Below are 27,553 nucleotides of genomic sequence, written 5' to 3'. Positions count from 1 at the left end.
GCATGTGAATGCCCTCCATTTTGAAATGACGGTATATTATGAAGTTGTTCAAAGCCTTGAGATTTATCACTGGACACACTTTGTTTTCTGCAAACCAGAAATATGGGGCTGAAAAAAACGCCCAGACTCTAACCTGGGCGTATGGCCCGCTTCTGGTGGAGCTGAAGTACCTTGCTGTCTAGCGCTGCTGCGTCTGCCTCTGACATAACTATTTGTGCGGGATGATGAGCTTGGAAAGGTTGAGCAAAGAGCTCTAGGCGCAAGCCTCTTGCTGCATCCCGAATCCAGGCATCCCCTGATAAGGAGTCCCAAGCCTGCGCAAAGAGAGCTAATCTCCCCCCTATGGGTGACTGCGGCGCTGGTGCTGTTATGGTTGCACTGACCTGTTGGCTTTCTGGATATCTGGCTGCTCTCTCCAGCTGCGTCCTCTTCCTCGACCCCTGGATGGGAAGGTTTTCTGAACGATCTTGGCAGTAATTGTGGTGATCTCTTGAATGTTGGGGTCTCCTGTCAAGAGTATCATCCGGAGGAGTGACCCCTGCCACAACCGGCCCGGTGCATTTCTTTTAATGAAAGTACTCTTTTAATAGAGGCTTGAGCCTTGTCCAAAGCGGTGAAAGTACCCACGAACTTCGCCATTTCTTTAACAAAGGGATCACCAAATAAGAGCCCCTGAGCTGCTGGACCAGACTCGGTGTCCACCAGTTCTCCTAATTTAGGATCAATTTTAAGGAGAATGCTCTTTCTGCGTTTTGTAGAAATGGCACAGCTGGCATTTCCTAACTTGCAGAGTGCCCTTTGGGACCAACCTGCCAGAATAGCGGGGTCAATTGGATTGCCCGTGTCCATGGCCGCTTCGGCCAGATCCATAATTTTTGCCAGGGGCCCCGAGGTGTCAAGGACCTTGTCCTGACAAGAACGTTGGGTACGGTCGATACCTTTCTTTGGATCCTTAACGTTCTTCCCTAGGAAGGTGATCATTTTAGTGTCCAATTCAGGGGTCAAAGCCACCTTTCCCGGAATCTGTGGCTGAGGACACTCAGAGCGCAGCTTGGCTCCGACTTCTTTCTCCAGGGGCTGCTGCAGTCTGGCCTTGATATATTCAGTTGCTCTTGATGATGGTTCCCAGTCTGTCGACCTGGGGTGTATTAAATCCTCCGCAGTGAACATACCCTCAAGAGTGGGATGCTTCCCGGATGTCTGCTTGGGAATTGGGACTGCCATATTCCCAGAAGTAGAAGGTCTAGAGCATATAGTGTTTGTCGTCCTCCGAGGATAGGGGGGTTTGGTCGTCATATAGGCGCTCCCCTTGGGTATAGTAGTCATCAGCGCCCTGCTGTTCTTCCTCCGGGCTCGAGGGTCTGCACCTGCATTGTCTTCCTTGGGGTGAGAGGGTATGACATTGGAAGGGGTCTCCTTCCTAGTAAGAAAGGCTTTTTTAAGTCTGGAGAAGGTGTCCGAAATGGCAGTAGTGGCTTGCTCGGAGGGGAGATGGGGGCGGGGGGTAAAAGAGTCCTTACTCTCGCGAGCCGGTGTACATCCCCCATCTGATAGGTGCTTTCTCTTCTGGGTTCTCTTCTTTCCCAGCGGAGGCGCTGTTTGTAAATGTTCCTTCATGCTGTCCTAACGGTGCTGTATAGGTAACAGCATTTCACAGACGGCTTTCTTTATAGTGGTTTCCACAGAGGATCCTAAGACCCTCTTGAAACTATCTCCCATAGCACGTTGTTGAACTCATAAGCCGCCGCCTTCTTCCTCCTCTGACCAAGCTTGATCAGCCTGAGGGGAGTATTGAGCTGCCATGATAATAAAATGTGCACATTTTTGTTTTTGTTTTGTTATAGTGGGTATTTAGACTGCCTTCTCTCCAACCCACTATAAAGAGCTAAAGGTGTAATCCTTATTTTCACCTCCTTGTTTTCTGAAAAACACAGATAATGCAGTAAGACCTGTAATGCTTCCCTCTCTCGCGCTCGTAAAATCCGTTGGAAAACAGAAACACGCAACGTGAGTCCCGGAGTAGAAGAAAGCACCAAGAGGAAGCATGAGCTCCCTCTTGTGTGCTTGCGCGTAGTGGCACCTAAATTAATACGCTCCGTGCGGCCTCTGCCTCTCTCACAAAACGTTGGCTCGTGCGAGCATCCCAAAGGAAAAAACAGACAGCTGTGGCCAATTTCAGAGAAAAGCTCCGCAACAAGAAAAGGCTCTCCGACGCCGGCCTGAACAGGAGCTGGCCTTGGAATGGCCAATAAAAAATGACGTGCTCGCTCGAGCAAAAGAAAATGAACACGGGCTACGCGAACTGCGTACCTCAATATAAACACTTCAGGTAAACAGTCGCAACTCTAACAGCGTCGGTGATGATTCAAATCAATATAACAGAAAAAAAGATATGGGGTAATGAAATTAACTTATCTCTTGCTGTGAGCAGCAAAGAAAGAGGAGGAGATGCACTATTGGTCCCTATTTGGAGGGATTTACCTAGTGTTATTCGAGGACTGGTGTCACATGTTTAGTGACCTTTTCTTGACCTTGGACCTAGCTTGCTGGGAAATGGAGTTTATTATTTTTCAGTGACTGTTCACTGTGGACTGGAAATTATATAATGTGATTTTACTTCAGTTTAATGTTATTATTGTATGTTTTTCTGCAACCTGTCTATGTATAGATGTCATCTGGTTTTTGGGTGCATCAAACCTTGCTGCTGAGCTCTTTCTATGAAGCGAATAAAGAAAGAGAAGCATAATGTGAGCCTCCGGTCTTGACATTGAATCCGTGAGTGTTAGCACATGTGTCAGCTATGGGGTGAAGTCCTCGAGGTTCTTAGTGGACTGCCATATCTGGAGGTGGGATGTTCGATATTGGTGGGTAGCATCAGGAATTCAGACTTTGTGGGGTTCAGTTTTAGGTAGTTGCTGGACAATAAGTCTCAATCGGGTAGAAGTAGGCCTTCAGTTGGTGGATGTCTTCGATGGGATATTCTAAAATGGAGATGTGTGTTGTCTGCATATTGGTTATTGTGGATTCTCTGCCTGGTGAGGAGGATTCCCAGGGGCTTCATGTGGAAGTGGAAGATCATGGGAGAGAAGCTGGATGCCTGTGGGGCTCCACGGGTGATTAGAGGTGGTGAGCTGGAGTTATACCTCTGTACAAACTGATGTTTTCTATCTAGGCGGGGAATCGGTGGGCAACGGTCTCTGCAACTTTCTTGTGGATGTGCAATGTCTTGAGCCAGTATGTTGTTCAGTCATTTTTGTAGGGTAAAGCGCCCTGCCCTTGAAATATCAAGCTGGCTTCATGCTGCGCCGGATACCTGGTTGGTAGATCTGTAGCAGGCTGTTTACATGTCAAGGTGTGGTTGAAGTTGCATGGCTATGGCTTTTTGAAGGATCTTGCGTAGAAAAAGATTGTTTAATGGTATGGCAGCGCTCACGTCATCCAGGTCCAGCTTTTTTTTCCATTTGTGTGGTTGTGGGGGTAGTTGGGAGGAGATCTGTTTTGAGAATGATTAGGTCAGTATCGTTATTAAGGGATGCATTTGTATTGAAGGTGCTGAACCAGCGCCCTGTGGGGGGTCGGACCTACAACTTGTGGGAGGGACCAAGGGGGGGTGGGGAGGGAAATAGGGCACCCTAAAAGGGGGGGGTGGGGAAAACATGGGACAACCAGAATAGAGTCATAGCATGGGAACAGAGCACTTAGGGAATTGCAGGAGTTGGCATGTGTGGAAATACCCAAACATTTCGGGAATAAAAAACGGAAGGGTAGAAAATGGTAAAAAAAAAAAAAAATAGAAAATGTCGAATAAGGGGAGTGTTCGACATTATGGGATTTTGCGGGAAGCGGGGGACAATAAAAAAAAAGGGACTCTCCGGCATCAGTTCGCACCCATAATTTGGAGATGGAACTGACGTTGAAGGGAGAAGCCGGACGCATGGAGCTGAAGGCAGGTAAGTGTAAGTAGTTTGGGGTAATTTTAAGGGGTATGGGGTGGTGGGTAGAGGGGATAAGGGCATCCAAAATGTTCAATTTTCCAGAATTTCAGCTGTGCATAATTCTGCGGTGGTAAAATCTGCTGCGAAATAATCACGGACAACCGGGATGTCCTACATACATTAACAGCCCAAAGGGCCCACGTACGATTAGCACTCGATGGAGAAGGCCTATTCTAAATAGAACACATATAGCCGAGCAAATCCCCATGTCAGGAAATCCTGCTCCAAGCACATGGCCAACCTTCTGCAGGTCAGGGGAGCGAGGTAGCAGAGCTTGCGGGGAACATCACTGGCCGATTGAGCCAGCTGCAACCTCACTGGGTGATGTCAAAACAGGGCAGCAAGCCAATTCAGCAGGCACTCTGGGTGGAGGGAAGGTGGACCCGAGCCAGTAATCCATTCACAGGGCTGCTAATTCTGATCGACGGGTGCTTATGTGAACAGAAGCTGAGCGGCATTCCTGGAAGAACCAATCAAGAGGTATGTTTTGTGACCCTGGGAGGTGACCAGCCCTCTTGAGTATCATCTACAAACACTGTGCAGGTCAATATTCAAAAAGTACCCTCTGTCTCCCTTCCGACCAGAAGCAGGGTGTCTCTTGTCTCAGTCGCAACAGTGCTGACCAATGGCAGAATAATAAAGCCCCAGCAGTCAGCACACATTTTATTACAAATTGTTCCGGGGAGGGGTGAGAATCGGTGTGGCACCACACAGGAGGGATATCTTGGGATACTGTTGATTCGGTTGCTCCAATCGTGTCTCACTAACATATGCACAGCACTAAAGATATGACATAACACAGCCAATGACTGTCCTGGGAACGATGGAAAATATGTACATTCTAAAGTAACAGTTTCAAATGGACTATTGTACTCCTATAAAACTAATACTTGTTGTGTGCCCGCTTGTTGGCTCTCATCAACCAGTGCCTGTCTGTCCTGTTCGATTTGTGGTTACCCAGCTGTAATAAACAGGGTTGCTTCTTGCCCGGTGTGTGCTCTTTTTGACTCCCATTTTTTTATATGGTGTGATCAGAGGACCCCTGTGTACACATTCATAATTTCCAGGATGAGGTGGAAGGCATCCATGAGGGTGTCTTGGTGATGGAGGCTGGCAAGATTGTATATGAGTAGGATGTTTCTTTGATGGATACTAGAGCCTTTGTCATGTTTTCCACTGAGTTTTTTTGTTTCGGGCATTGTCTGCTTTGGTGTCATTGTTTTGGTGTACCTAGCTGAACTGCCCAACAAGAAAGTTCATTTTAGTGGGCGTCTCAATGGTGTGGCATGAGAGGGTCTGTTAGGGCAGGTTGATCCCCTATTTGCCTTGAAGAGATCTCTGCTTAAATGATTGACTTTGGCTATGGTGTCCTGGTATTAGGAGGCTTTTACTGCGGTTATCTTTTGTCACTGGAAGTCCAGCAGAGGTTTTAAGTAGGGTTCTGATTTGATTTTCCCCAGTTTTTCTCTTGCTTCCGGGTGACTATTTGGCTGATTGCAAGTACTTGTGTGTACAGTGGTGCAGATGATTTTGGTCTCATGGTTAATTGTTGATGTTTGCATGTTTTTGTTTTTTTGCATGCTTCTATTTGTTTGTTGCAGTCCTTATTGTGGGGTCCTGGTAAGGTGGTGGTGAGGCGGATCAGGTCTTCTGTCAGTGGTGTTTAATGGAAGTCCTTTGTAGGATAGGGATGTCTACTTGATGGACTTTAGTTTGGTGTGGTTGGTCAGTGTAATCCGACTGATGGTGAGGAGAACAGCAAGGTGACCTGATCAGTCGAGTGGTAGATGTGTGCAGCATTGGAGGGCTGGTTATGATCATGAAGTCCATGGTGTTCCATTAGGTGACCTGGTCAGTCGAGTGGTAGATGTGTGCAGCATTGGAGGGCTGGTTATGATCATGAAGTCCATGGTGTTAAGTCAGGTAGATTTTGCTTAGTTGTTGAGGTTTAGTGAGTCATATGGTTGAATAGTGCATCCTTTATGATCTTGATTGTGTTGACTGGGATATTGAAATCCCTGATTTAAAATGTTTGGGTTTCTGATAGTAATGACCAGATTGGTGTAATAGTCAAGGAAGAATGTGTTGGGCTTAGTTGGCCTGTTAGCTGTCTGTGTGAGATAGGGGAAAGTGTCAGGATAGTGCTTCAAAGGTGCTGATGCTGACTTCTGGTGCAAGTACAGGGTGGCTTTTGGATTAGGATTCACTTAGATACATGATGCAGCCTTTCAGGGTGAAGGTGTCCTATGCAAAGATTAAGTGTGATGGCTGGAAAGTTACGAATGGGCCGCAAGAACTGACATTGCTCTGGGCAGCCCTGTAAAGCATTTCTGTTAGCCTGCCGTGGCGTTACAATAGGGGAAACCCGTATACAAATCAGGCTTGGTCTTCCCTCTGTCGCCCCTGCACTTGCTAAAGGGGCAGTAAAATCCACATCACACATCATGGACGGCAAGCAACCCCAGGCATGTTTCGGCCTCCACAACAGTCACTGGACATACGTCTGGGCCATTGATCTCTTTTTTGTTGTCTTTGGTGAGCCACCCTAAGTGAGAGTGGATATGTGCCAACTTGGCTCCTTGCTCACTGTGCCTGCATGGGCGTTGATGGACATTCACTTCTGCTTCTTTTAGTGGATGCTGTGTGGGTTAGTTGAAAGGCAATGTTGATTAGTGTGGTTCCCGTTTTACCAATGTGTGGTGTTTGCTTTGTCTGGTGATGTTGGTAATTGGTGCGAGTGGGTGAGACAAATGGTGAATGGCTTGCCTGATGTGCAGTATGAAAGGCCTTTGCCCCTTCCAAGTTCTAACAACGCACACAGGAGTTGAACGTAGTCTTTGTCTGCCCTTTGCTTCACACACCTGGGTATTGAGGCTCTGTAGAAGACGATTTTAGAAAATGTGTAAGATGGGTATTTGTTTTGTACTTGAACTAAACACTATTAAAAACAAAGACGGAAAGATATTGAAGAAAAAATTCAGATTGTCAAAGGGATGAAATATGTGACAACAAACGTTTTCCTTCGACCTTATTTTCCACTGCACTCCTAATCTAAATAGCTCATAGGTTAAGCGCCCACCTCTCGGGAGCTCCATCTGTTGTTAAATTTCATGTTATTAATTTTAATAATATTGCTATTGCTTTCTACCTTTCTTTTCTCATCCTAACTTCCTTTTGATGTGCAGCCATCCACTTAATTGTCATCCGCCACCTGTCCTATAACTCAGCACGTATATATCAGCCTGTACCTTTGGAAACCCCTCACTTTCCCTCCACATTCTTCCTCCGTCTTGAGTTTTTTTGGGGTTGTTTGTTGTCATCTAGGAGTAATGATGGGATACAGCTAGAGAGTGGATGGGGTGTTGGAGATCAGCTAGTTTGGATCCGTGTTAGCTAGGGCAGTTGAGCTATGCATGCTGGGGTGAGCTTTAGTTGGTGTGAGTCCTGGGGTGAGGTAATGTTGAAAGGGAGTGATGCTAGGATGAGCTTGGTTGGAGAAGGTTGAGTGGGTTAGGTAGGTTGGGTGGGAAAACATTTGGTTGGAGGTATTGGTGCTGTTGGGATGTGAAATGAGGTTGGTGAGGCGGAGGGAGAGGTGCTGGCATGAGGATGGGTGAGACCGGGTTGGGGGGGTGTGTGTGGGTGGGTTAACTGGGGTGAGGTTGTATAAGTGGGGTTCTATGGTGAGGGTGGTGAGGATGAGTTGGTATGGCGTTAGTCAAGTTTGGTTGGGTGCTGGGGTGAGATCGGTAGTGAGTTGCTACAGTGTTGGTGGATGCTGCAGTAGTGTTGGGTGCCTCTGAGTGCTAGTTGGGTTGGTGTGGTGCTAAGCTGAGTATTTGTTGTGGTTTTGCATGAGCAGGGTGCTGGAATGAGGCTGCTTGGGTGGTTTGAGGTGCTGGAGGATGAGGGGTTGGTGGTGGGTAGGGTGAGGTGCTGCAATGAGTGCATCTATGCATTTTGCATGTTTTTACTTTCTCCTACATCATTTCTCACCCAATGTGCCAACGAATCCCTCCAGGATCAGAGGCGCCAAGGGAGGTTGTGTCCTTGAGTGTTCTGACTGGTAGAGCATGTCAACTGCTTTCTGCAACCTCATTAGTGCTTTACTTGCTGATTGTGGCTAATAGATGGGCTCTTCCTTCTAATTTCTCATGCAGAAAACTTTGAGCTCCTGTCTCGTGTGAGAAACAAACCCTACGATGTCTTCGGGTGCTGGTTAAATGAAACCCTCCTGATCTCCGGGAACCTTCATCGAATCGGTCGCATAACATCCTGTTCTGTGTTGTGGCTGAACAATGCATTCCAGGTAACACATGTACGTTCGTGCATATAGATTAGCTTAAATTTTTTTTTAACCGTAAAGCATTTCGCATGGTTTGTCTAGCTCATGAGATTTCAAGTTATTCGAAAGACGTCCACTCGTGGCAATTAATATCTGCTTTTAGAGTTTCAAGCCAGTGGTAGAGAACAGTTTGGTTTGTCAGGCTAATAGTTCCCAGGCTACAAAATGTCTGAAACAGTGTCTAGCTTTGTAAAAGAACCCGTGCTCTTGTACCCTCTTTGGCTACCAGAACACAGCACATCTAAAACGGTCTCAATACAAGTCCCACTGAACACTTTTTTTTTTTTAAACCATAGTTACCAGGAAAAGAAAATTGAATGAATTCTGCCCTAATGTGGTGGTGTATCCATAGTGATGCCCTATCATTTATGTATCATTAGGCTACTCTCAAATGCCAGCGCATGTATCCTCTGGAGAAATGTTTCACTACCCAGGTCTCCCCCACTTTGTTAGTCTTTGTATTTGGTGGTTATATCCTATAAAGATTTACACAAGTAATCACTCACACCCAGTTTTCACAGATACCTTTCTGTCGTCATTGTTGATCCTGTTTATGAATAGTTAATATTTGAGAACTCAACAGAAACAACTTTCTAAGGCTTGAGACTGTTTTTAACACAAATAAGCGTTTAATCGCTTGACTTTTGCTCGATCGTTTTTATTTCATTTACATATTTTCATTTACTTAACTACTCCTGTAGCTGGAGCAGCAACCTCAATGTATACCCCAGATGCATCACTTTTGCAGGAATGTAAACTTTCTCCCCTTTCAGCTATTTCTGCACAATATAATCTGTCCGGTGCAGGGGTGGACTGGGAACTAAAAGAGGCCCTGGAAATAATTACTGGGGACCAAAAGAGGCCCTGGAAATAATGTTCAAAGTGGCCCCATATGACACATTTTCAGCAAGTCCAATGCTTTTCCTATGAGAAAATTTGAAAATACCACACACAAGAGGCCCAGGGTGCAGAGGCCCACCGGGAAATCTCCAGAGTTCCTTATAGGCCAGTCCACCCCTGGTCCGGTGGCAGAGTTTCTGAGATACATTGACCTGAAATCTTTCTACAGTGTGCTCCAGAGCTTCTAGTAGTAAGGAAGATCAGGCAGAGATCTGGTGATGCTGGAATCCTGCACCCCCATCGTGCCATCAACATCCAGGCACTAGTAGCTTCCTCTCAACCAGTGTTTCTCGGCTCAGGCGCATGGCAGCCTTTGTTGCCGCAGCCAGTGTTAAACCTACTGCTGATGGTGGCCTGCTTCATGTGGGCCCCCCAGAACAGTAGTCCGCTATCAAAAGGTCCTCACATTGCGATCCAGATCCTCCTGTGGGGAGGACCACATCGAGAGATCAGTTCCCCAGTACCATCCAAACGGCTCAACTTCCAGGCACTTGGGACTCCTTTGACCCCTCTCAAACAGTATTTCCTGCCTCAGGTTTACGGTATAGCCTCATGTACTGACTCTGCTCCTGATTTATTGGCCGTGTCATATGCACAACCCCACCAACTCCCAAGTTCCCATGACAGGTGTCCCTGCAAGGGGTGTCTCACGGCAAAGGGCTTCTAGTCCAAGGGCTGGGTCTGTATGTCCACGATAGGACCTGGCAGGGCCCACCAATCTGGCTCTCAGAACAAAACTTACATCTGTCTCTGCTAAAATACTGCCCTCCTGCCACCTCCTCTGACTCCTTCTACCTCACAGTACCCTGTTATCACCTTCTGTTAAAAACCCATAGCTTTGCTCACACTGATTGAATTGTGACTACATTTTTGTCATCTATGGCCCTGCACGCCCTGATTGTACTGGGACAGCATTCCTCAGGGAATTCCTTCATTTATCTTGCTGCTTACTTCCTGGTCATTAAAAGCCTAACCCCCATCTTATGTACCTGGATTTCTGGCCCACTCCCTTTCTCCTGTGCTCTCTGACCTATCCAATCATTCCCCATAATGGGTGACCTCCCCATCAACAGCAACTGGACTCCACACTCTGATAACTCTTGTAAACCTATGTAGCCTTCCTACCCCCAATAATGGGAACTCCCTTCATATCCTCTTCCTATCCTCCAGTCCCAACCCCTCTCCCTCTGGCTACTCATTCAGACATTTCATCATCTCAATTCACTCTGCACCAAGATTCTGCCTCCCCTCAACTATCACCAAGAGAACATGTAAATCGAGTTCCATGGCTTCATGCTTGGAATGTGTTATAATCTCCCACCAGGGTCCTCTCCCCACCCCTTTCCCACTCCACGTGTACATTGTAGCATTCAGAGTTCAGCAGTACTCTTGCAACCTCCTTGGAATACCACTATTCTGCTCACTCCTTCACCACCCCTTACCTCCGCCCTTAACCATGGATAACCTTACCAATCAGACAACTCAACGCATCCTTGCATCGCCAACTACGCCATTGGTGCAAAATAAATACTCCCGTATCCTCCTCACTTCTTATTGAAAATTCTCTTCTTGCCCTCACCACCGCTCTTACATTACCAAATCATTGTACTACAATGACCTATCTATTTGTTCACTCTTGTAAACTCTCCATGATCCTCCTGGCCATGCTGCCCCCCCCACCTCCAGCCCCAATAACCAGCCTCTCATTCTCTCTCTAAGATGCCAACTTTGCCCCCAACATAATAAAGATATGCAACACATTGACACGCCTCCCATCTCTCCCACCTCCTCCCTCCTTCACTCCACTTCCTATAATCACCATCCTCTCCTCACTATCCCATTTCTCTCGAACTACTACTTATCCTCCATTCAACAAACCCACCTTGTGCTCCTTTGACTCCTTTGCACCTCAAACTATTATAGAACTCGCACCGGCAACTCCTCTCGCCCTACACCTCCCTCCCCTCTCTCCTCCCTATTCAACCTTTGGCGCCTCCGGAAACTTTCTGTTATGCTATAAAACAACCACTGTCATCGCCTTAATTAAGATGTCCACTGCTGATACCAACAATCTTTATCAGCTGCATCAAAACTGCACTTGCCAATGTCTCAATTTTTCTAACCGTGCTCGGCTCACCTTCATTCTAATCTTACTTGATCTCTCCACAGCCTTTGACACTGTAGATTACCCCTCCCTCTTCCTAACACGCTCTTCTCTTGGTTTTATGGGAACCCCACTCAGCTGGGTGATCTTTTATCTCACTGTGACTGTTTCTTTGTCTCCAAGAACTCTAGCACCGCCTCTTCCACACTCCTTCCCGTGGATGTGCTCCAAGGATCTGACCTAAGTACACTTGTTTTTACACTGTGCACCACCTCCCTAGGCATAGTCATCTCTTCCGTAGGCTCCCACTACCATCTCTTTGCCTATGACACCTAAATCATCTCCTTTCTGTCCTTCACCATGACCTCTCTCACCACATAACTAGTTGCATCACGGCCATCTGTCACTGGATGAGACTAAAGCTTCCTGATGGCAATCCTTTTTAAAACAGAAATCGTTTTCCTACCTGCTACTAATGATACCCCCACTATTCCCCGGACATAGATCACAAACTTTGTAGTCCTTTTTAATGGTAAACTCAAGCCATTCCTAACGGCTACGGCTGCTTGAGTCATTCATCTCAATATAAATACATCCCTGCCTCACCTACTGTTCGGCCAATATCACTACACCTATTATGAGTAAACTGGACTACTGATCTAGCTTGTTACTTGATTCTCCGCCTCTATTCATTTAGCTTATTGCTTGATTTTCCGTCTATTGTTTCTTTTCTGCACAAAGTCCAAAACTTTGCTACTCCCACCCTCTACAGCTTACCTGGACCCTTCTTCAACTCTACACCTCCACCATGCTGTATTGCTCACAATGCATAATCACTCCTTAAATGTTTTGTAGCATACAACATAATTTCAACATAAATATAGATACCGACCCTATAGTAAAAAAAATGCACCTGGTACCTATATTGATCAGAAATACACAAACTCGCACCCGAAAAAACTTGATGCCTTTACTTAATAGATGACTCCATTCCAAACCGGACAGTATCTCTCTACACTACCATTGCTGTCTCGAAATGGCTATTAACGAAGTAGTCCCACTCAAATCAAAGCTTCCCAAAACCAAACACAGCTATCCCTGGTTCAACGACGAACTTGGGGATCTTAGAAGACAAAAAAAAAGTGCTTAGAACACCTATTTAGAAAAAAAACATACCTCAGAACTCCAAAAAGAACTCCAACAATTATCCAAAACCTACAAACCGAGTAACAACCCACAAAGCTAAGTCCCTTAACCAATGTATCATCACTGCTGCCTCGAACACCAAAGAATTATTTACTATTGTTAGAGAACTTGAATCACCCATTTTACCAACCAGCCCAGTCAACACTAGTAAAGCCTGGTGTACCACTATTCAGGATGCACTGACTACTAAAGTGAGCACACTCCAAAATAAAATTGCCTTGCAAAGAAAACTCATAGAGCACTTTGCTAAACCTCCCCTGCCACTAGTCACAGACATCAGGTAAAACGTGCTTGTCTTCCATTTCACCCCAGTTACTAATGACCAGGTACTCAAAACGATAGCATCGCTTAAACCGTCTAATTGCAAAGGAGACTATTTCCCTGCTAAAGTAGTTATTAAAGATTGCACCCCCACCCTAGCTCCCATCATCACCAAGTTTGTGAATGCTTCCTTCAGTACCAACGAAATCCCAACCTCCATAAATGTAGCCTGGGTTACACTCCTACTCAAAAAACCTACACTAGATCCCACCTCCCCCACCAACTACAGACTAATCACAACAGTGCCCTTCCGCCTCAAAATCAGACAAAATTGCATACACCCAAGTGCAATCCCATTTAGAAAAAAAAACTAATTAGGGAACAGACAATCTGGCTTCCGCCCCAGACACAGCACTGAGACAGCCCTCTTGGACTTAAAAAACCAAATGGATGCCATCAGGGACTCAGGAAAACTATGTATTTTACTACTACTAGACCTCTCTGCGGCCTTTGATTTAGTGGAACATGATAAACTATGCCTAACTCTAGCTAACAACTTCCACCTCTCAAAGGAAGCCACTATCTGGATAAAATCCTTCCTCTCTGACTGCACCTCAAGAGTAACCATAGGTGACGAAGCAGCAGACCCCATCCCAGTACCATTAGGAGTCCCCCAAGGATCCTGTCTTTCCCCCACACTCTACAACGCTTACACTAAATTACTTTTTGCAGCACTAGACACAATGGGAGTAATTTATACAAACTTTCCTGACGATACACAAATTCTCATTCCAATCACAGGCAACATCGAACAGAATACTGTTTGTGTCAACAAAATCTATTGTCTTATCAAAAACTGATGGCAAAAAATAATCTCTGCCTCAATGGGAAAAAACAAATACTCATAGTGGGCGCTGCGGCCCGCTTAAATAAGCTCCACCCTGAATGTATTTTATTTATTTCTACGGAGCCATAGCCCGCATGCATCAGGGCGCCACATGTACACACAGAATCACATTATACAAACAAGACACAGGACAATCCGAATCTACAGTTTTTCAGGCGGGTTTTGGCTTAGATTAAGGGCGTTACCTAAACAAGTGGGTCTTGAGTTCCTTTCGGAAGGTAATGTATGAGAGCTCCAGTTTTATCTGTGGTGGGAGGTTATTGCATAAGGTTGCAGCTTTGGTGTGAACGGCTTTGCCGAGTCCGTTGGTTTTCCTGAAACTGGTGGTTACGAGGTTCCATAGTCATAGATGGCACACCAAGCACCAAGTCCAAACACTAGGGGTTTACCTGGACTCCAGTCTCACCATGGGAAAACATATTAGCGCACTCGCCTCACGCTCGCCAGAGCCCTCATCCTTACAAACATTGACTATTTTAATATTCTCCTACTAGGCACCTCAAAGAAAAATAAACAAACTGCAGTTACTACAGAATAAAGCCCTTAGAGCAGCACTGGGCATTAACAGAAGGGAACACATATCACAACACAGAATAGAAGCACACTTGGTGCCAGTACAAGCAAAAATACTCCACAAACCACTCACAACCACACACAAATGCATCTCAGACAATGCCCCCATCTATCTGCCAAAGCCTCTCGCGCAAATCCACTGCGAGAACACTCAGATCCAGCGCCAACACATACCTTTACATCCCCCGCTTCACCAATGCTAGATCAGGGAACTCCATCTTCCCCATAGCAGCCCCACAAATCTGGAACTCACTACCTGTTAGGGAGAATTCTCTGTTTAGGCTGAATTTCCTAACCTAGTGAGTCCCCCAGCAGCTTTGCTGGATTTTTGGGGATTGTTTTTTTCTCCTGCCAAGAGTGAGACTCTTTACTGTCACTCTTGGACATGATTTGAGTGTGTTCCGTTGACTCTAGAGGTGTGTAATGGGCTATGGGGTCTTTTACTCCATAGGGCTTCATGTGTTTTTGTGATGTGTGTTACACAGCACCCTCAGTGCAGTAACACAGGGGTGTCATAGTGACCCCCAGTATAGACTCCATACCCTGGGACTGACTACTGTCTCCCAGGGTGTGTAAAGTCACCATTGACTTTACTAGTCTTGAATTCTGAACAGAACCAGTACAAACCATCATATTGTGGATGTACTGGCCGGGGCAATTTGATTGCCCCGGGGTCTGTTAGTCGAGGGGGCACGTCTCCGTCCCCCCTGATCGAGTTTTGGCTGGTGGCAGTGGATACTACTTTTAATATTCAGCCGTGAATATTTCTCTATGGGATTTTCCCATTGTTCGAGGCTACTATCTTTATTTATTTAATTACGATAGCCTCGAACACACCGCCGGTTTATTGATTTATTATTAATTCTCCGGTTGGTATTTTTTGCCAAAACTCGGTTCTAAAATGGCATTTGTGTTCTCTTCTGTGACTCCAACCCAAGTCGAGCCCTTTGTTCCACTTTTTGGCGGGCTTCTCCACAGAAGCCTTCCAAAGTGGTGCCACTCTGTCTGGGGTACTTAGGAGGGGTGGAGGGGGATTTAGGCACCCTGGACTGAGTTGCCTAGGCAACTCAAGTCGCACTCCGTCCTGATTGGCCCAAGGGTGAGCCGGCCGGTTCACCACTTAGCATGTTTGAGTGACAGGCTGAGTGAATGGGGGTTTTCTGCATAAAAGCAGGGCTTTGGGGACTGGAACTTCAGAAGTCGGCACAGGACCTAAGAATCCAGCGAGGGAGAAGCTGAGCCGACCTGCTACGATAACACCACCGGTGGAGCCCTGCGGAACCGTCTCACCACTTTTCCCAACGACAGAGGAGATCTCCCGCCGGAGAGTCTTCTTCATTTGACTGGTGGGGATAACCAGTTTCACCGTCTTTTCACTTTCCCGACGCATTTCGTGGCTGCCTTGCCTGTGCCAAGCACCCCTGCAACGGGAATACCACGTTTTACCACAACCACGAAATAAAGGGTAATACCTTTAACCGGAAAACTCCACGCTGGTCTCTTCCCTGGCAGTGCAACGACCTTCATCTTTCCTCCCAAGTCGAGATCTTCTCTTCTTCTGGACTACGCCGAGACTTGCACCCGCTGCCAGGAACAACTGCCACCGCTTGAGGATCCTTCCCACTTAAGGTACTGTGTTCCGCCTGGCTTCCCTTGCCGCCGACTGTACGGGGTAGATTTAGCCCCCGTCTTTCGAACCTGGGTTAGCCTGGGACACCCTGGCTAAACTTTTCTGAGCCTGTCTAAACTCTTTTCGAACTCTCTGCAAGACTTTCAAAGCCTAGTGTAACTGTGTGATCTTGGGCGCATTTGTGCTCTGCTCTCTCTAAGAGTGGGCCCAGCCTATGAACTTTGGCTCACAAGTGACCTTTGCTCTTCTGCCTTGCTAAAAGTGTTCCTAAAGTTTAGAGTGGTGTATCTTCACATATTCTGCCTTTTTCCCTCCCTTTTTCATGAACTTATTGGAGTGCCATCTATAGTTAAGCGCTCACCTCTGTCTGGAAATAAGTGGTGTTAACTAAAGACTTGTCTGATAAGGAATAAGGGTTGTATATATCATAATAGTAACTGTGTTTAGAGTGTTTTACAAATAGGAGTGCTGGAGTGTTTCAAACAGTGTGTTTTTAAATAAATAATTATATACTTTGATACCAAAGCTCTGGTCAGTGTTTGCTTGTGCTATTGTATCCGAGTGCCTATTGTGTATACTTTGCATACTGCCTAACTCTTCTTGAGGGAAGTCTGACTGCTCAGCCACAGCTACCAGGTAAATCTGGGTGGTACAGACTGCTACCAAGTGGGTTTACTGCTAACACCTGTAGTCCTAAATCTTTTGCAGTGTTCCCAAAGGGAACTGCACAGGTTTCTGCCTAACACTACCCACCAACATATGCAACAAGACCTCTTACCCAAAATTTAAGAAACTTCTAAAAACATGGCTATTCAATAAATACTAACAGATGAAGGCCAGCCCATCCACACCATCTACGCCACTGTCTCATCTGGCTCTTATTCTTGCAATGTCTCTCTAAGATTACAATTAACCAACCAGTGGTGACCCAATTCAACCAAAGGCCTACTTTGTCCTAGAACATAAAGTAATGTGAGCCCAAAAATATCTTCAGAGTTTCACAACTGTACTTTCAAGACACACATCTAAGAAACTGTCATGAGGATACTGGCTTAGTCATTGACAAGGGCATTCAACTTGTGCATGTTGTGATAAAAAAAATGTAAGTGTTACAATTAAAGGAAAGGGGTTTGTTTACTTAGTTACTATATTGGCTGTTTTAGAATATTATATGGCTCAGTGGGGTGTTTGGGAGCTTTGAATTCAGTTGCACACATTGCATTGTGAAGGATTTAAACATTCAAATATACCTTAACTGAGCTTCCGAGACGCGTTCTGTAAATCCTGGCATTGTATTGCATGGCATTTTGTATTCCTGTAGACATTTATCGGTGCAGAGCTACATTTACCAGAATGAAATATGAAGTGAACCTCCAAGCCACAGCCGGTTTATTTCACGCCTGACATGGCACACCTTGAAATCGCTGCAAAATACCCCACGTATGGCTGTAACTCTCGGACTTACAATCCAGAATAGCCACCTGCTTGTAGTCCTTGTTTGATAGAAGCAAACATTTTGGTACTACGCACAAAACGCATAACATTTGTAAATCTGCACTTAACTGTGCTGGCCTGGCATTAACTGTGGAAACTATTAGATGTAGCTCACCCCTACCATATTGGCTTCCCCTTATGGAACTCTATACTAACTGTTCCCAGGGTAGATGCTGCTATTGAGCCGCAGTGGTTACAAAATGGATTTAGCTCATTGGGGAATATGTATCTAGATGGGAACTTTATTGCTGCTGATGCTATCTCTGTGCTCACGCAGTATAAAACTTTGCAATGGCTTCACTATATTGGTCTATGCAGGGTGTTTAAAGGGTTATGGCTGGAATTCCCAGTTGAGCCTGCAAATTACTCCATAATTGGGCATATAGAGGCACATGTTACCCGGGACATCGTCTCTACTTTGTATAGTCTAGTCCAGAGCCCAGTTCCTGTGCCCCTAACCGAGATCCGGTCCAAATGGGCGCAACATGAATCTAGATATTACAGATGAGATCTGGGGCGATATGTGCACACAACCCTGTGAGGTTTCCTACAATTCTCGGTTCCGTTTTAATACAACTTAAAAGTGATAAACAGGTACAATTACACCCCGGCTCCATTGAAACTCTTCTCTCAAGCAAATACGTGCTGCTACCCTAGGTGTGGGGATGATAATGATGGTTATTTTCACATGGTGTGGAGTTGCTCAAAACCTGATGGTATTGGAAGGAATTTCTGAGCTAGTGCCCACTCGTGGGAGACTGTGCTCTGCCTGCTCAGAGCGTCTGCTGCCATGTTCTCCTCTCCAGCCAGATGAACCACCGCTAGGGAGATTCCCTGTTGAATTGCACAGAGGTAGTGGCCCTACACCTCCTCTCTTTTTGAGGTAATGCATGGCCACTGTTTTGTCCTTCATTATCAGGACATTCTTCCTGTGCACAGACGGCAGGAAAGCCTTCAGTGCTAGCCTGATTGCTCTCAGCTCCAAAAGATTGATGTGTAGTTTGGACTCTGATGGAGACCAACGACCGCTGATGGTCAGATGTGAGGGAAGTGTCTGTCACTACAGTTACATCCGGCCACGGTTGCCAAAAAGGCTCTCCTTTCAGGAGATTGTCCTCGCTGGCCCACCACAGAAAATCCTGTGAGACCTTGACAGGAACATGAAGGAGATCCGACATCTGGCCCGAGAACTGGGACCATTGAGTCTGGAGAGCACACTGAAGGGATTGCATGCTTAGTCGGGCCTCTGGCACCAGAAAAATGCAGGATGCCATTAGGGCTAGCAACCTTAATAATTCGAAAGCCGGAAGGGTATGGGTTTGTTGAAATTTGGCGACCATCTGTAGAATGTGTTGAGCCCTCACTTTGGGTGGCGAGCACATCCCCAAGGACGTGTCCAACACATCCCAATCTACTGGAGCTGTTGGGAAGGTGTCATGTGCGACTTCTTGAAATTGAGGGAGAAGCCCCGCTTGTGAAGGAAGTGGAGGGTAACGCGCAGATGATCCAAGGCCTGTACGGGATAAGGCGCCCTGATCAGCCAATCGACCAGGTAGGGGTAGACTTTAATTCCCCTTCTCCTGAAATGCACTGCCACCACCACCACCACCACAAGCTTGGTGAAGACCCATCGGGCGGAGCTTAACCCGAAAGGCAGGACTCGAAACTGATAGTGCGAGCCACCAACTGCGAACCTCAGATATTTCCTGTGCTTGATGGATCGGCACATGAAAATAAGCATCCTGCAGGTCCAATGACACCAACCAATCCAGAAGCTGGAGGGCCTGAAGGATCTGAGAAAGTGACCATCTTGAACTTGTCCTTCCTGAGGAACTTGTTCAAGTATCGTAAATCCAAGATGGGTCTCAGTCATCCATCCTTCTTGGGAATAAAAAAAATACGGGGGGTACCAACCCGTGTTCCTCTCCACCACAGGCACTGGTTCTGTAGCGCCTTTCTCTAGCAGGGTCAAAATCTCATGCATAAGGGGCGGATCCGGAGGATTGTCGTGCGTCGTCCTAGAAAAGGAAGGCGGTAGCCGTGGGCAACTGTTTTCCAGAGCCCACGCATCTGAAGTAATGGCTCGCCACTCTTCTAGATGCTGAGACAGCCTGCCCCTAACGGTGAAAAATGAGTTAAGGCCTCGGTTTTGAAGCGGCTGCAGCAGCGCCTGATGGCAAAGAGGCTGCTGCTTGAGTGGCTTTGGCACCTCTACCTCGTCCACCACGAGGAAACTTAAGTTGGTCCCTTTGACTGGCCATCCCTCTCGCCCTTCCAAAAGAGGATTAGTAGCGAAAGGAACCACCCCTCCATTGCTGTACCCTAGGACAAAAAGGCTGAGGTTGTCGAACAGCTGCACCCAAAGATTTGGCAGCTGCTTTGGGAGGTCTGCTGCCAAACAGATGAGACCCGTCAAAGGGCATGTTAAGAAGACGAGCCTGCACATCTGGTGCAAACCCGGACTTCCGCAACCATGCAAACCTGCGATATCGGTGCTCGTAGCCATGGACCTGCTGACACTATCCGCAGTGTCCAACCGAGACTGAAGGGATTCACACATGGCATCCTTGCCATCCTTCACAATAGCTAGAAAGCCATCCCTTTCTTCCCCTTCAGGAATATGTTCAGCCGCTAAAGAAATGCAATTCCACAGAGTGTGTGAAAACTTTGCTAAGGCACAGGTGGAGTTGGCAGATATTAACGCCATATTCCCAGCAGAAAAAACCTTGCATGCCCATCCATCCATGCGCTTATCGTACCTATCCGGAGGGATGGTAGGGTACGCCGCCTGCTTCGAGGCGGCCTTAGCAGCCTGAACCACCAAACTCTCCAGAGTGGGGTGTGTGGACAGGTAGCCGGGGTCGCTACTTGTTGGGCAGTATTTCTTCGTTAACGACTTTCTCACCGCCGGAATAGTTTCCGGGGCATTCCAAGTAGCAGCCACCCTATTTTGCAACGCCACATGAAATGGCAACACCGGGTCAGTGGACGGACCCCGATCCAAATATCTGTAAGATCATCTTGATCAAACTGCACTGGAGGCCTGGACCAGCCCAGGTAACTCCACAACTCTCAACATTAGTCTCTGATAAGAGGAGTCGGCATGATCCCCCGGATCTGGCGTGCCGAACTCCATCTCAGGGAAAGTGTCAAGGCCACTAGCATCATGCAAAGACTGACGTAGATCCTCCATCCGACTCTTCAGAAATGAGACAGTTCAGAACACCAGGAGTCCCATACGGAAGACCAAAAGGGCCAAAATCCTCATCTGACCTTTCTTTGTCCTCATAAATGTCCTGGAGGGATTTAAAGAAGTCCTTCCTTGGTAGAGGAGTAACCCTCTTTTCAGCTACAGGCTTCACAGACTTCGAAGTAGCCTTCCTCAGAGGGTCCACGGGCAAATTCGGCCCAGATGGCATGGAAGGCGTCGACTGCTCAGACTGCTCTGACGACGTCCGCTTCGACAGTGGCGCCGATGGATTCGAGGGCCTGACCGGGGGCAAAGACCCAACAGGTGCACCCAATTGGCATGGCGCCGATGGCATCAACGCCTTCAAGGGCTTTGATGATTTTGTAGGCTTCGACAGCTTTGCCTGAGACGAATACTGTGACCTGGACCTGGCATATCTCTGGTGATCACCCGATGCCTTGTCCGAGCGGGGCCTCGAAGGCTCCCGATGTTTAACATGCCGTCCACCCGGGCCTGAAGGCGTGCGAGTATCCGGCCGAAACCGTTCCCTGCCGGCTTTGTCAGAAGGCGCGGACGGAACTGTGCCCTGGGACTGAAATAGCTGCAACATCTGTTTTATTCAGAAAGCCAACCTCTCCGAATAGCTCTGTCACAGAAGTGGCTCAGCTGGAGACCCCAATATCAGTGGAAGAGGTTTCTCAGGTGATACGATTACTTCCTAATAATAAAGCTCCTGTCAAGGATCGAATATCTGCCTTGTTTTATAAGCGGTTTTTAGGTGTATTGGCCCCACATCTAGCCACCCTTTTTAATGGTTTTGTGACGGGTGCTGTTACCCCTAATATGGGTGAATCCATGTTGCCATTCTTGGGGAAAATTAGGGAAAGATGCAACTAGATGTGAATCACATAGGCATGTTCAAGTCCTTAACTATGACGGCTGTATTTTCTCAAGATTTGGCCACCAGGTTAGTGGTATTCTTCTGAGTATTATAGTAAGGGATCAGACAGGATTTATCCCTGCTAGACAGACTCAAGATAAGGGCAATTGATGTGGTTGAATGGGTGCGGGAAAGAAACAAGTCATTGGCACTATGGTCGATCGATGCTGAGAAAGCGCTTGACAGGGGCTATCTTTCTGAAGTATTACTGGGGTTTGGTTTTGGGCCCACCTTTTATTAAGAGTGTATGCTAATTTTGTTCACCCTACCATAAGAATCAAATGTTTTCTAATCCACTTCCTTTATCTAGAGGGACTCGCAAAAGGTGCATATTATCGTCTTGCTATTTGCTTTATCCATGGAGCCATTGGCATGTAAAGTCCACTCACAGGAGTTTATCTTAGTGAGCTATTTCTATTCCCTTAATAAAGTAGCATTATATGCTGTTCTTTTTTTTTTTATGCAGGCCCCTATCGTCACATACTATAGTATCCCTGTTAGATTCCTTTCACAAGGTATCAGGATTTAAAATAAATTACACTAAATCCCATATACTTCATATATATCTGAACGATCTGACAAAGTTACTAGGTTACAGGGGCCTTAACTTTCATTGGTCTCCCCACTGTTTAAAATACTTAGGGGGTCTATCTTACACCTAGGTATGATCATATATATTGGGATAATATTCCAGGGCTACTACTATGTCTTATAGAACATTTACTGCACTGGAGTAAAGTTGACATTTCATGGCTGGGAAGTGTGGCAGTGGTAAAACGGCCTCTGCTGCCACTTTTGTTGTATGTGTCACAGGCCTTGCCCATTCTGGTTCTGAGGAAAGTAATACAGGATCTCCAAATCGTTAAATTTATATGAGCCAGGTGGTTTCCCAGGGTTTCCCTGTATACACTAATGGCAGCTAGAGAGATGGGTGGTTTGGGTGTGCCAGATTTGGAGAGTCATCTATATACAGCGCAGCTGGACCCACTTTTGGATAGTAGAGGGTCTTTTCAGTCAGATAAACATTGAATTGGCATTAAACAATTGCGAGTGGGTGTTCCTTTGCATGATTGGTGTTGGTGTATAATGTTTGACTCGGAGCTACACAGTTACTTCCTTCATTTAAGGTTATGTTGTTATATTGAGCTAGAGCAGAAAAGAACTTGAGTCTGGAAAAGTTTCCTCCAGGGCTTTATCCCAGTCGCTATACTCGTTGGATAGGAGGATTGCAGCAATTGGGACAATTATTCGACTGGGAGAAGCCATTGTCTTTTTGAAGGTTGCCAACAGCTATTTTTAATTGAGGACACCGATAGATATAGCTTTATATAGCTTCTGCCTTGAGTTTCTAATTCTAGATTATCTTGACAGGCAAGGAGGGAAACAACTCTTATGTAGACCTATTTTTGGGAGACTTCCCCACCCTGCCACCCCTGATGATTTATAAGCTTCTTAGCACAAGCCGATTTCAACCTCCAAACACATATATGGCGCAATGGAAGGGGGATATAGGCTTCCCTATTGACGAGTTGTCAATAGGATCTGGTCTAGAGCTGCAAAGTCATCCAACTGTGTTCAGTTGATGGAGAACAGTTATAAAATATGATATCGCTGGTATCTCACCCCGGAGCGACTTCATAAACTCAATTTGGCAATTCCTTCAAAATTTGGGAGATTTGCTCAAGCTCAGGGAATGCTGTTTCATATTTGATGGACCTGTGCTCTTATTCAACCGTACTGGATGGAGGTGCTTGCCCAAATCACTTTTATCGGGTAGATCTCCCATTGAATTCACTGGTGGTTCTATTGGGTATGAAGATCAAGGGGGCCAATATAAATTGACAGCAAAGGCTTCTAAATTGTTCGCTCACCTACTGGTATTGGCCAGGGTCACTGTGGCCTGGAATTGGAAAACAGTGATTACACCAGATATATGGGAATGGTGGCCGGGACTGTTGTTTCTGGTCGCAATGTGTAAATTGGAGGCCTCTCTTAAGGGTGAGATGCCACGATATTTTGAGTTATGGGGTCCCTTTATTCAGTTTGTTCATCTGCATGATTATCCAGGGGGTGCATCATAAGCCTCCAGGATTTGCAGTGCTTCACTTTATTGTGATAAGTTATGGCGAATTGAGCGCTTACTTTAATATTTCTTGTAACAGTGGTAACCTTAGAAGAGGCGCAGCCCTTGGGAATGTGTTTAGGTTCGGACGGCAACTTTAATTGTCATTCAACTTTTAATTAAGATATGTAACTGGACACAATTTCTATTTATACAATGTTCTGTGTTATGGTGTTTCGTTGTCCATGAACAATTTTAAACTGATAAACTTAAAATATGTGACTGGCAAAAAAGACTGCAGAGGGGATTTCTTCCTCCACCCCTTGTTTATTATTTATAAGCGTCCACTGCGAATATGTGCCCAAGCGAAGCCGGTGAGGAATGTGGGAGCTAATCATTCAGACCATGGCCATTCATATCTAGTAATTGTGAAGGAGGATTAATAGAGGAGGAAGTACGATGCATTGAGTCGGCAATCAAGAATTCCAACAAAGCAGAGTATGGGTGGGTGGTACACTCTTCTTCATCAGTTGAGGATACCTGAAACGTATAGGTGTTGAAGTGGCAATGTCGATGATTGGTATGGACCATTCATATATGTGAGCATGTGCTAGGTGTCCTTAGCAGTCACATTCGTGAGGACGACTAGAGTCAACCACTTTGAGGCTTCCCTGGGTACAATGAGGTTGTATGCCGGAGTTAGCCGAGTATGACTCTGAGGACCTGCTGAACTCTGAATTGTATGGTTCTGTGCTACACTTGGATTGTCCCTTCACACAGTCCGATTTGGAGTGGGAGTGGAAAAGTACCTCTTTATGGTGCATTTCCTATACCTAAGCAATACTATTTTGACCCCTTCAGGAGCCCCTGAATCGATGTCTGCACCATGTGAGTCCACCATTGGCTAGTCTTGCAGGCTATCAACATGGCTGTAACAGTAAAACAGAGGCGTTGCTGGGGGTGCTATATCCCTTGGTCTTTTGGTTGTAGCCCCGGATAGAAGCTCAGGGGCTACAACCAAATGTCTAGCTAGCCCTTAGTCCCGACAGTCCTGACATCAGTGTAGCCCTGGATCTTTTCCAGACCTAGCAAACCCCCTCCAGTAAAGGTTTTTGCGAGTGCCAGAACTGCTCACCTTTGATGACTGTCCTAACCATCACATGAGCACCACAGCACCTATCCTCTACCTCTGCCCCTGCGCAGTTGCACGTTTTGAACACTCACAAAGCACAGTAGGTTTGTCTCCCCTCCTTTTTTTCTCAATATTTGTTGTACTATTAATTCAGTTATTTATCATTGTTGTAAATAACTGTTTACCTTCCACTGTCCGCACCCTGTTGCCCTGTGAGACATAACAATTTTTGCTATTTGTATAAGCGCCTAACAAATGACCAATAAATAAATGTCTCCACCGTAGACCTGTGAAACCATTGTGTTCCCTTGCTAATGAGACACTTTGGACACATGGCCACTCTTGCCTCAGTATAGGAAGCATTTTCCTCTGGAAGGCAATACTTGTAGTGCTCTAGGTGAGATAAATTGTGAAAGAAACCTGAAGGTGTCTCACCAGCTAGTCCCTGGGGATCTGTCATCCCGGTGGCCAGGACATGGCCATTGCTTTTGGATCCAGTTCCTGGGGGTCAACCAGTGTGGAAGGATCACCTGGATGAGGGGTCTTTGGGAGTGTGACACCGGATGGTGAGGCGCGGTATCCCCTTCCCTGTAACACCTTTACCCCAGGAACTGAAGCCCCCCCTGCACCCTTTCACAACACAAACACTTTCTCACGGATAGCTTGCTATGAGAGAAAAAGGACTAACACCCGAGCCGTATACCTAACATGTCCCAATATAGTGGTCAGGCAATTACTGACACACACTTAACTACCATTACACTTCCCCACAAGGATAAAAGGTGGAGCACGAGAGCACACTCTGAGCAAGGCAAGCACACGCAGAAGCAGCAGTTCCAAGATGGCAGTTTAATGACTGGAGAAGGACGGCAAAACAGAAGAGGATCGCAAGGAGGGAAGTGCCCTTGACCTTTTCAACGATCAACCGTTACTTTCACGAAACCTCGAATAGAAAGCATAAAACCCGGAAACCGAGCTGAAGAATCCTGCATTGTGTGTTGGGAGGTACCCGGGGCCCTTCTGCGTCGGTGATCAAGGCGGGGAGAATCCCCTGCTGCCGTGGTACTGTCCTTGGCCCCTACAACAAAGCAGCGCCAGTGAAATCAACACAGCCGGTGATTTGGGGAGACTGATACCAGACTGTCTGTGTTGAAGCCAAGGTTGCAAGCAGCAACATTGTATGGTGAGCGCCGAAACGAACAGTGTATGAAACGCATTTGAACAGATGAGTGATTAAACTTTGAAACCAAGATACAATACCTTTTGACGAGAGTGGTCTGGCACCACGTGCATGCTCATTCGAATGACTCTGTAAGGTATCCAACTGAGAGTTGAGAATGCTGAAAGAGTGGCAAAGAACAGTGCATCAAAGTGGTCCTGGGCGGGTCAAGCACAATCTTGTGCACAATCGAAAGTCTTCGATTTTGCGACTGCCAAGAAAGTTGATAGTAGATAAAGTTGATCCAAGCCTGAACAAGGGAGATCAATTGAAAGCTTTTGGGTTAAAACAAGTTTGTGTTAGTGAATCAAATTGGTCCGAGCCCTGCGGAGGGAGACGGATTGAACATTGTATTAAAACGGATTTGAGCCTGGCTGAGGGGGATGCAAGGTGAATAGTGAATCACCCGAGAAATTGGGGACGTGTGAAATCCTCAGTGGAAAATAACTTATTGTTTATCGCATCAGGCCCTCTGAAAGAAGAGACTTTGAAAGGCAAAGAGACTTGGGTACGGAAGGCCCTGATGCTAATGTTTGAACTGTACCCTCCTGCTAGAGAAACCAGAGACTGTGCTAAGCTTGTATGTACCGCCTTTTCCCGTGCTAAAAATGTGTGGTAGGGAGACCAACGGCCTGAATATCCTGACCTATCATTTCTTGAATACTTTTTTTGTTTTACACAACATTGTTTCCCACACCAATTGTATTTAGAGGTAAGGATTGGCAATAGGTTTTTTAGTATAGGCCCTTTTATTTTGACAAGACACCACTAGGGCTATGTTATTATTTGATGGTCGTAGCTTGCTCCCATCTTTAGTTTTAGGATTAGATAGGCGTTTTTCAAACCCTTTTTGAAGGTCAATAAACACCCTTGAACTGTGGTCACATGTGTCTGTCTTACTGTTGATACCATGCCTTCCTTATGGATGGCAGAGTGATGGCCTTTTCGTTAATGGCTTTCAGTTTGCTATCTTGATGGTGAAGGAGTATTCATAGATAGTGGGTCTATGGAGATAGGGTTAGGACAGGAGAGCAGAAAGATCAGGTCCAGGGAGTTTGTGTATGTTGGTAGACTGGTTGTGAAGGGGTGAAAGAGAGTTGTTGGAGTGGAAAGTATCAAGTAGAAACTGATTTGGCTTGGTCAAGCAAGGGAGGTTGGAGTCACCACTGACCGTGATAGATGCTTCAGAAGGGAGGGATTCCATAAGGAGATCATGCTCATAGGAGATGCTGAAAAGGGCGGTAAATGACCAAGATTGTGCGAGTTGGAGCAAGAAGCTGAATCCCAATCTGCTTAAAGGAATATGGAGGGAAGCCCAGAGGAGGGAGAGGTGAGACGGGAATATTTTTCTTGATCAATATGCGTACCTGACACTGAAGTTGGCAGAATCTATGTGTAGAGCTACTAGTGCGGTATGTTGTGGGGTGTAATATGTTTTGTCACAGCCATCGCAGTTGGGTTTTGTTAAAGAGGTCATATGCTGTCCAAAGCTTGAGTGGAACAGGGTGGGGTGAGGGTGAGCCGCAGATAGTGGGGGGGAAGCAAGGTGGGTGAATTCAGGTTGGTCTCTCTGGAGCTGTAAAGGGAGCGTTTGG

The 27,553-nt window shown here is 46.3% G+C and overlaps 1 protein-coding gene across 3 annotated transcripts in view; it reads left to right on the top strand.

The window, feature by feature from the left end:
- FBXW5 (F-box and WD repeat domain containing 5) overlaps positions 1–27,553 on the top strand; it is a 168,313-nt gene that overhangs the window by 98,558 nt on the left and 42,202 nt on the right. For 2 of the 3 annotated variants that reach the window (XM_069609770.1, XM_069609771.1), the window contains exon 5: positions 8,156–8,313. In XM_069609770.1, the coding sequence (XP_069465871.1) occupies positions 8,156–8,313 (158 nt within the window). The remainder of the gene's footprint in view (positions 1–8,155; positions 8,314–27,553) is intronic. The other variant, XM_069609772.1, reaches the window with a different exon arrangement.

The sequence above is a fragment of the Ambystoma mexicanum genome, chromosome 8, assembly GCF_040938575.1.
Source record: "Ambystoma mexicanum isolate Mex_15411 chromosome 8, UKY_AmexF1_1, whole genome shotgun sequence".
In the NCBI taxonomy this organism is placed as follows: domain Eukaryota; kingdom Metazoa; phylum Chordata; class Amphibia; order Caudata; family Ambystomatidae; genus Ambystoma; species Ambystoma mexicanum.
This window is presented reverse-complemented; position numbering and strand designations above follow the sequence as displayed.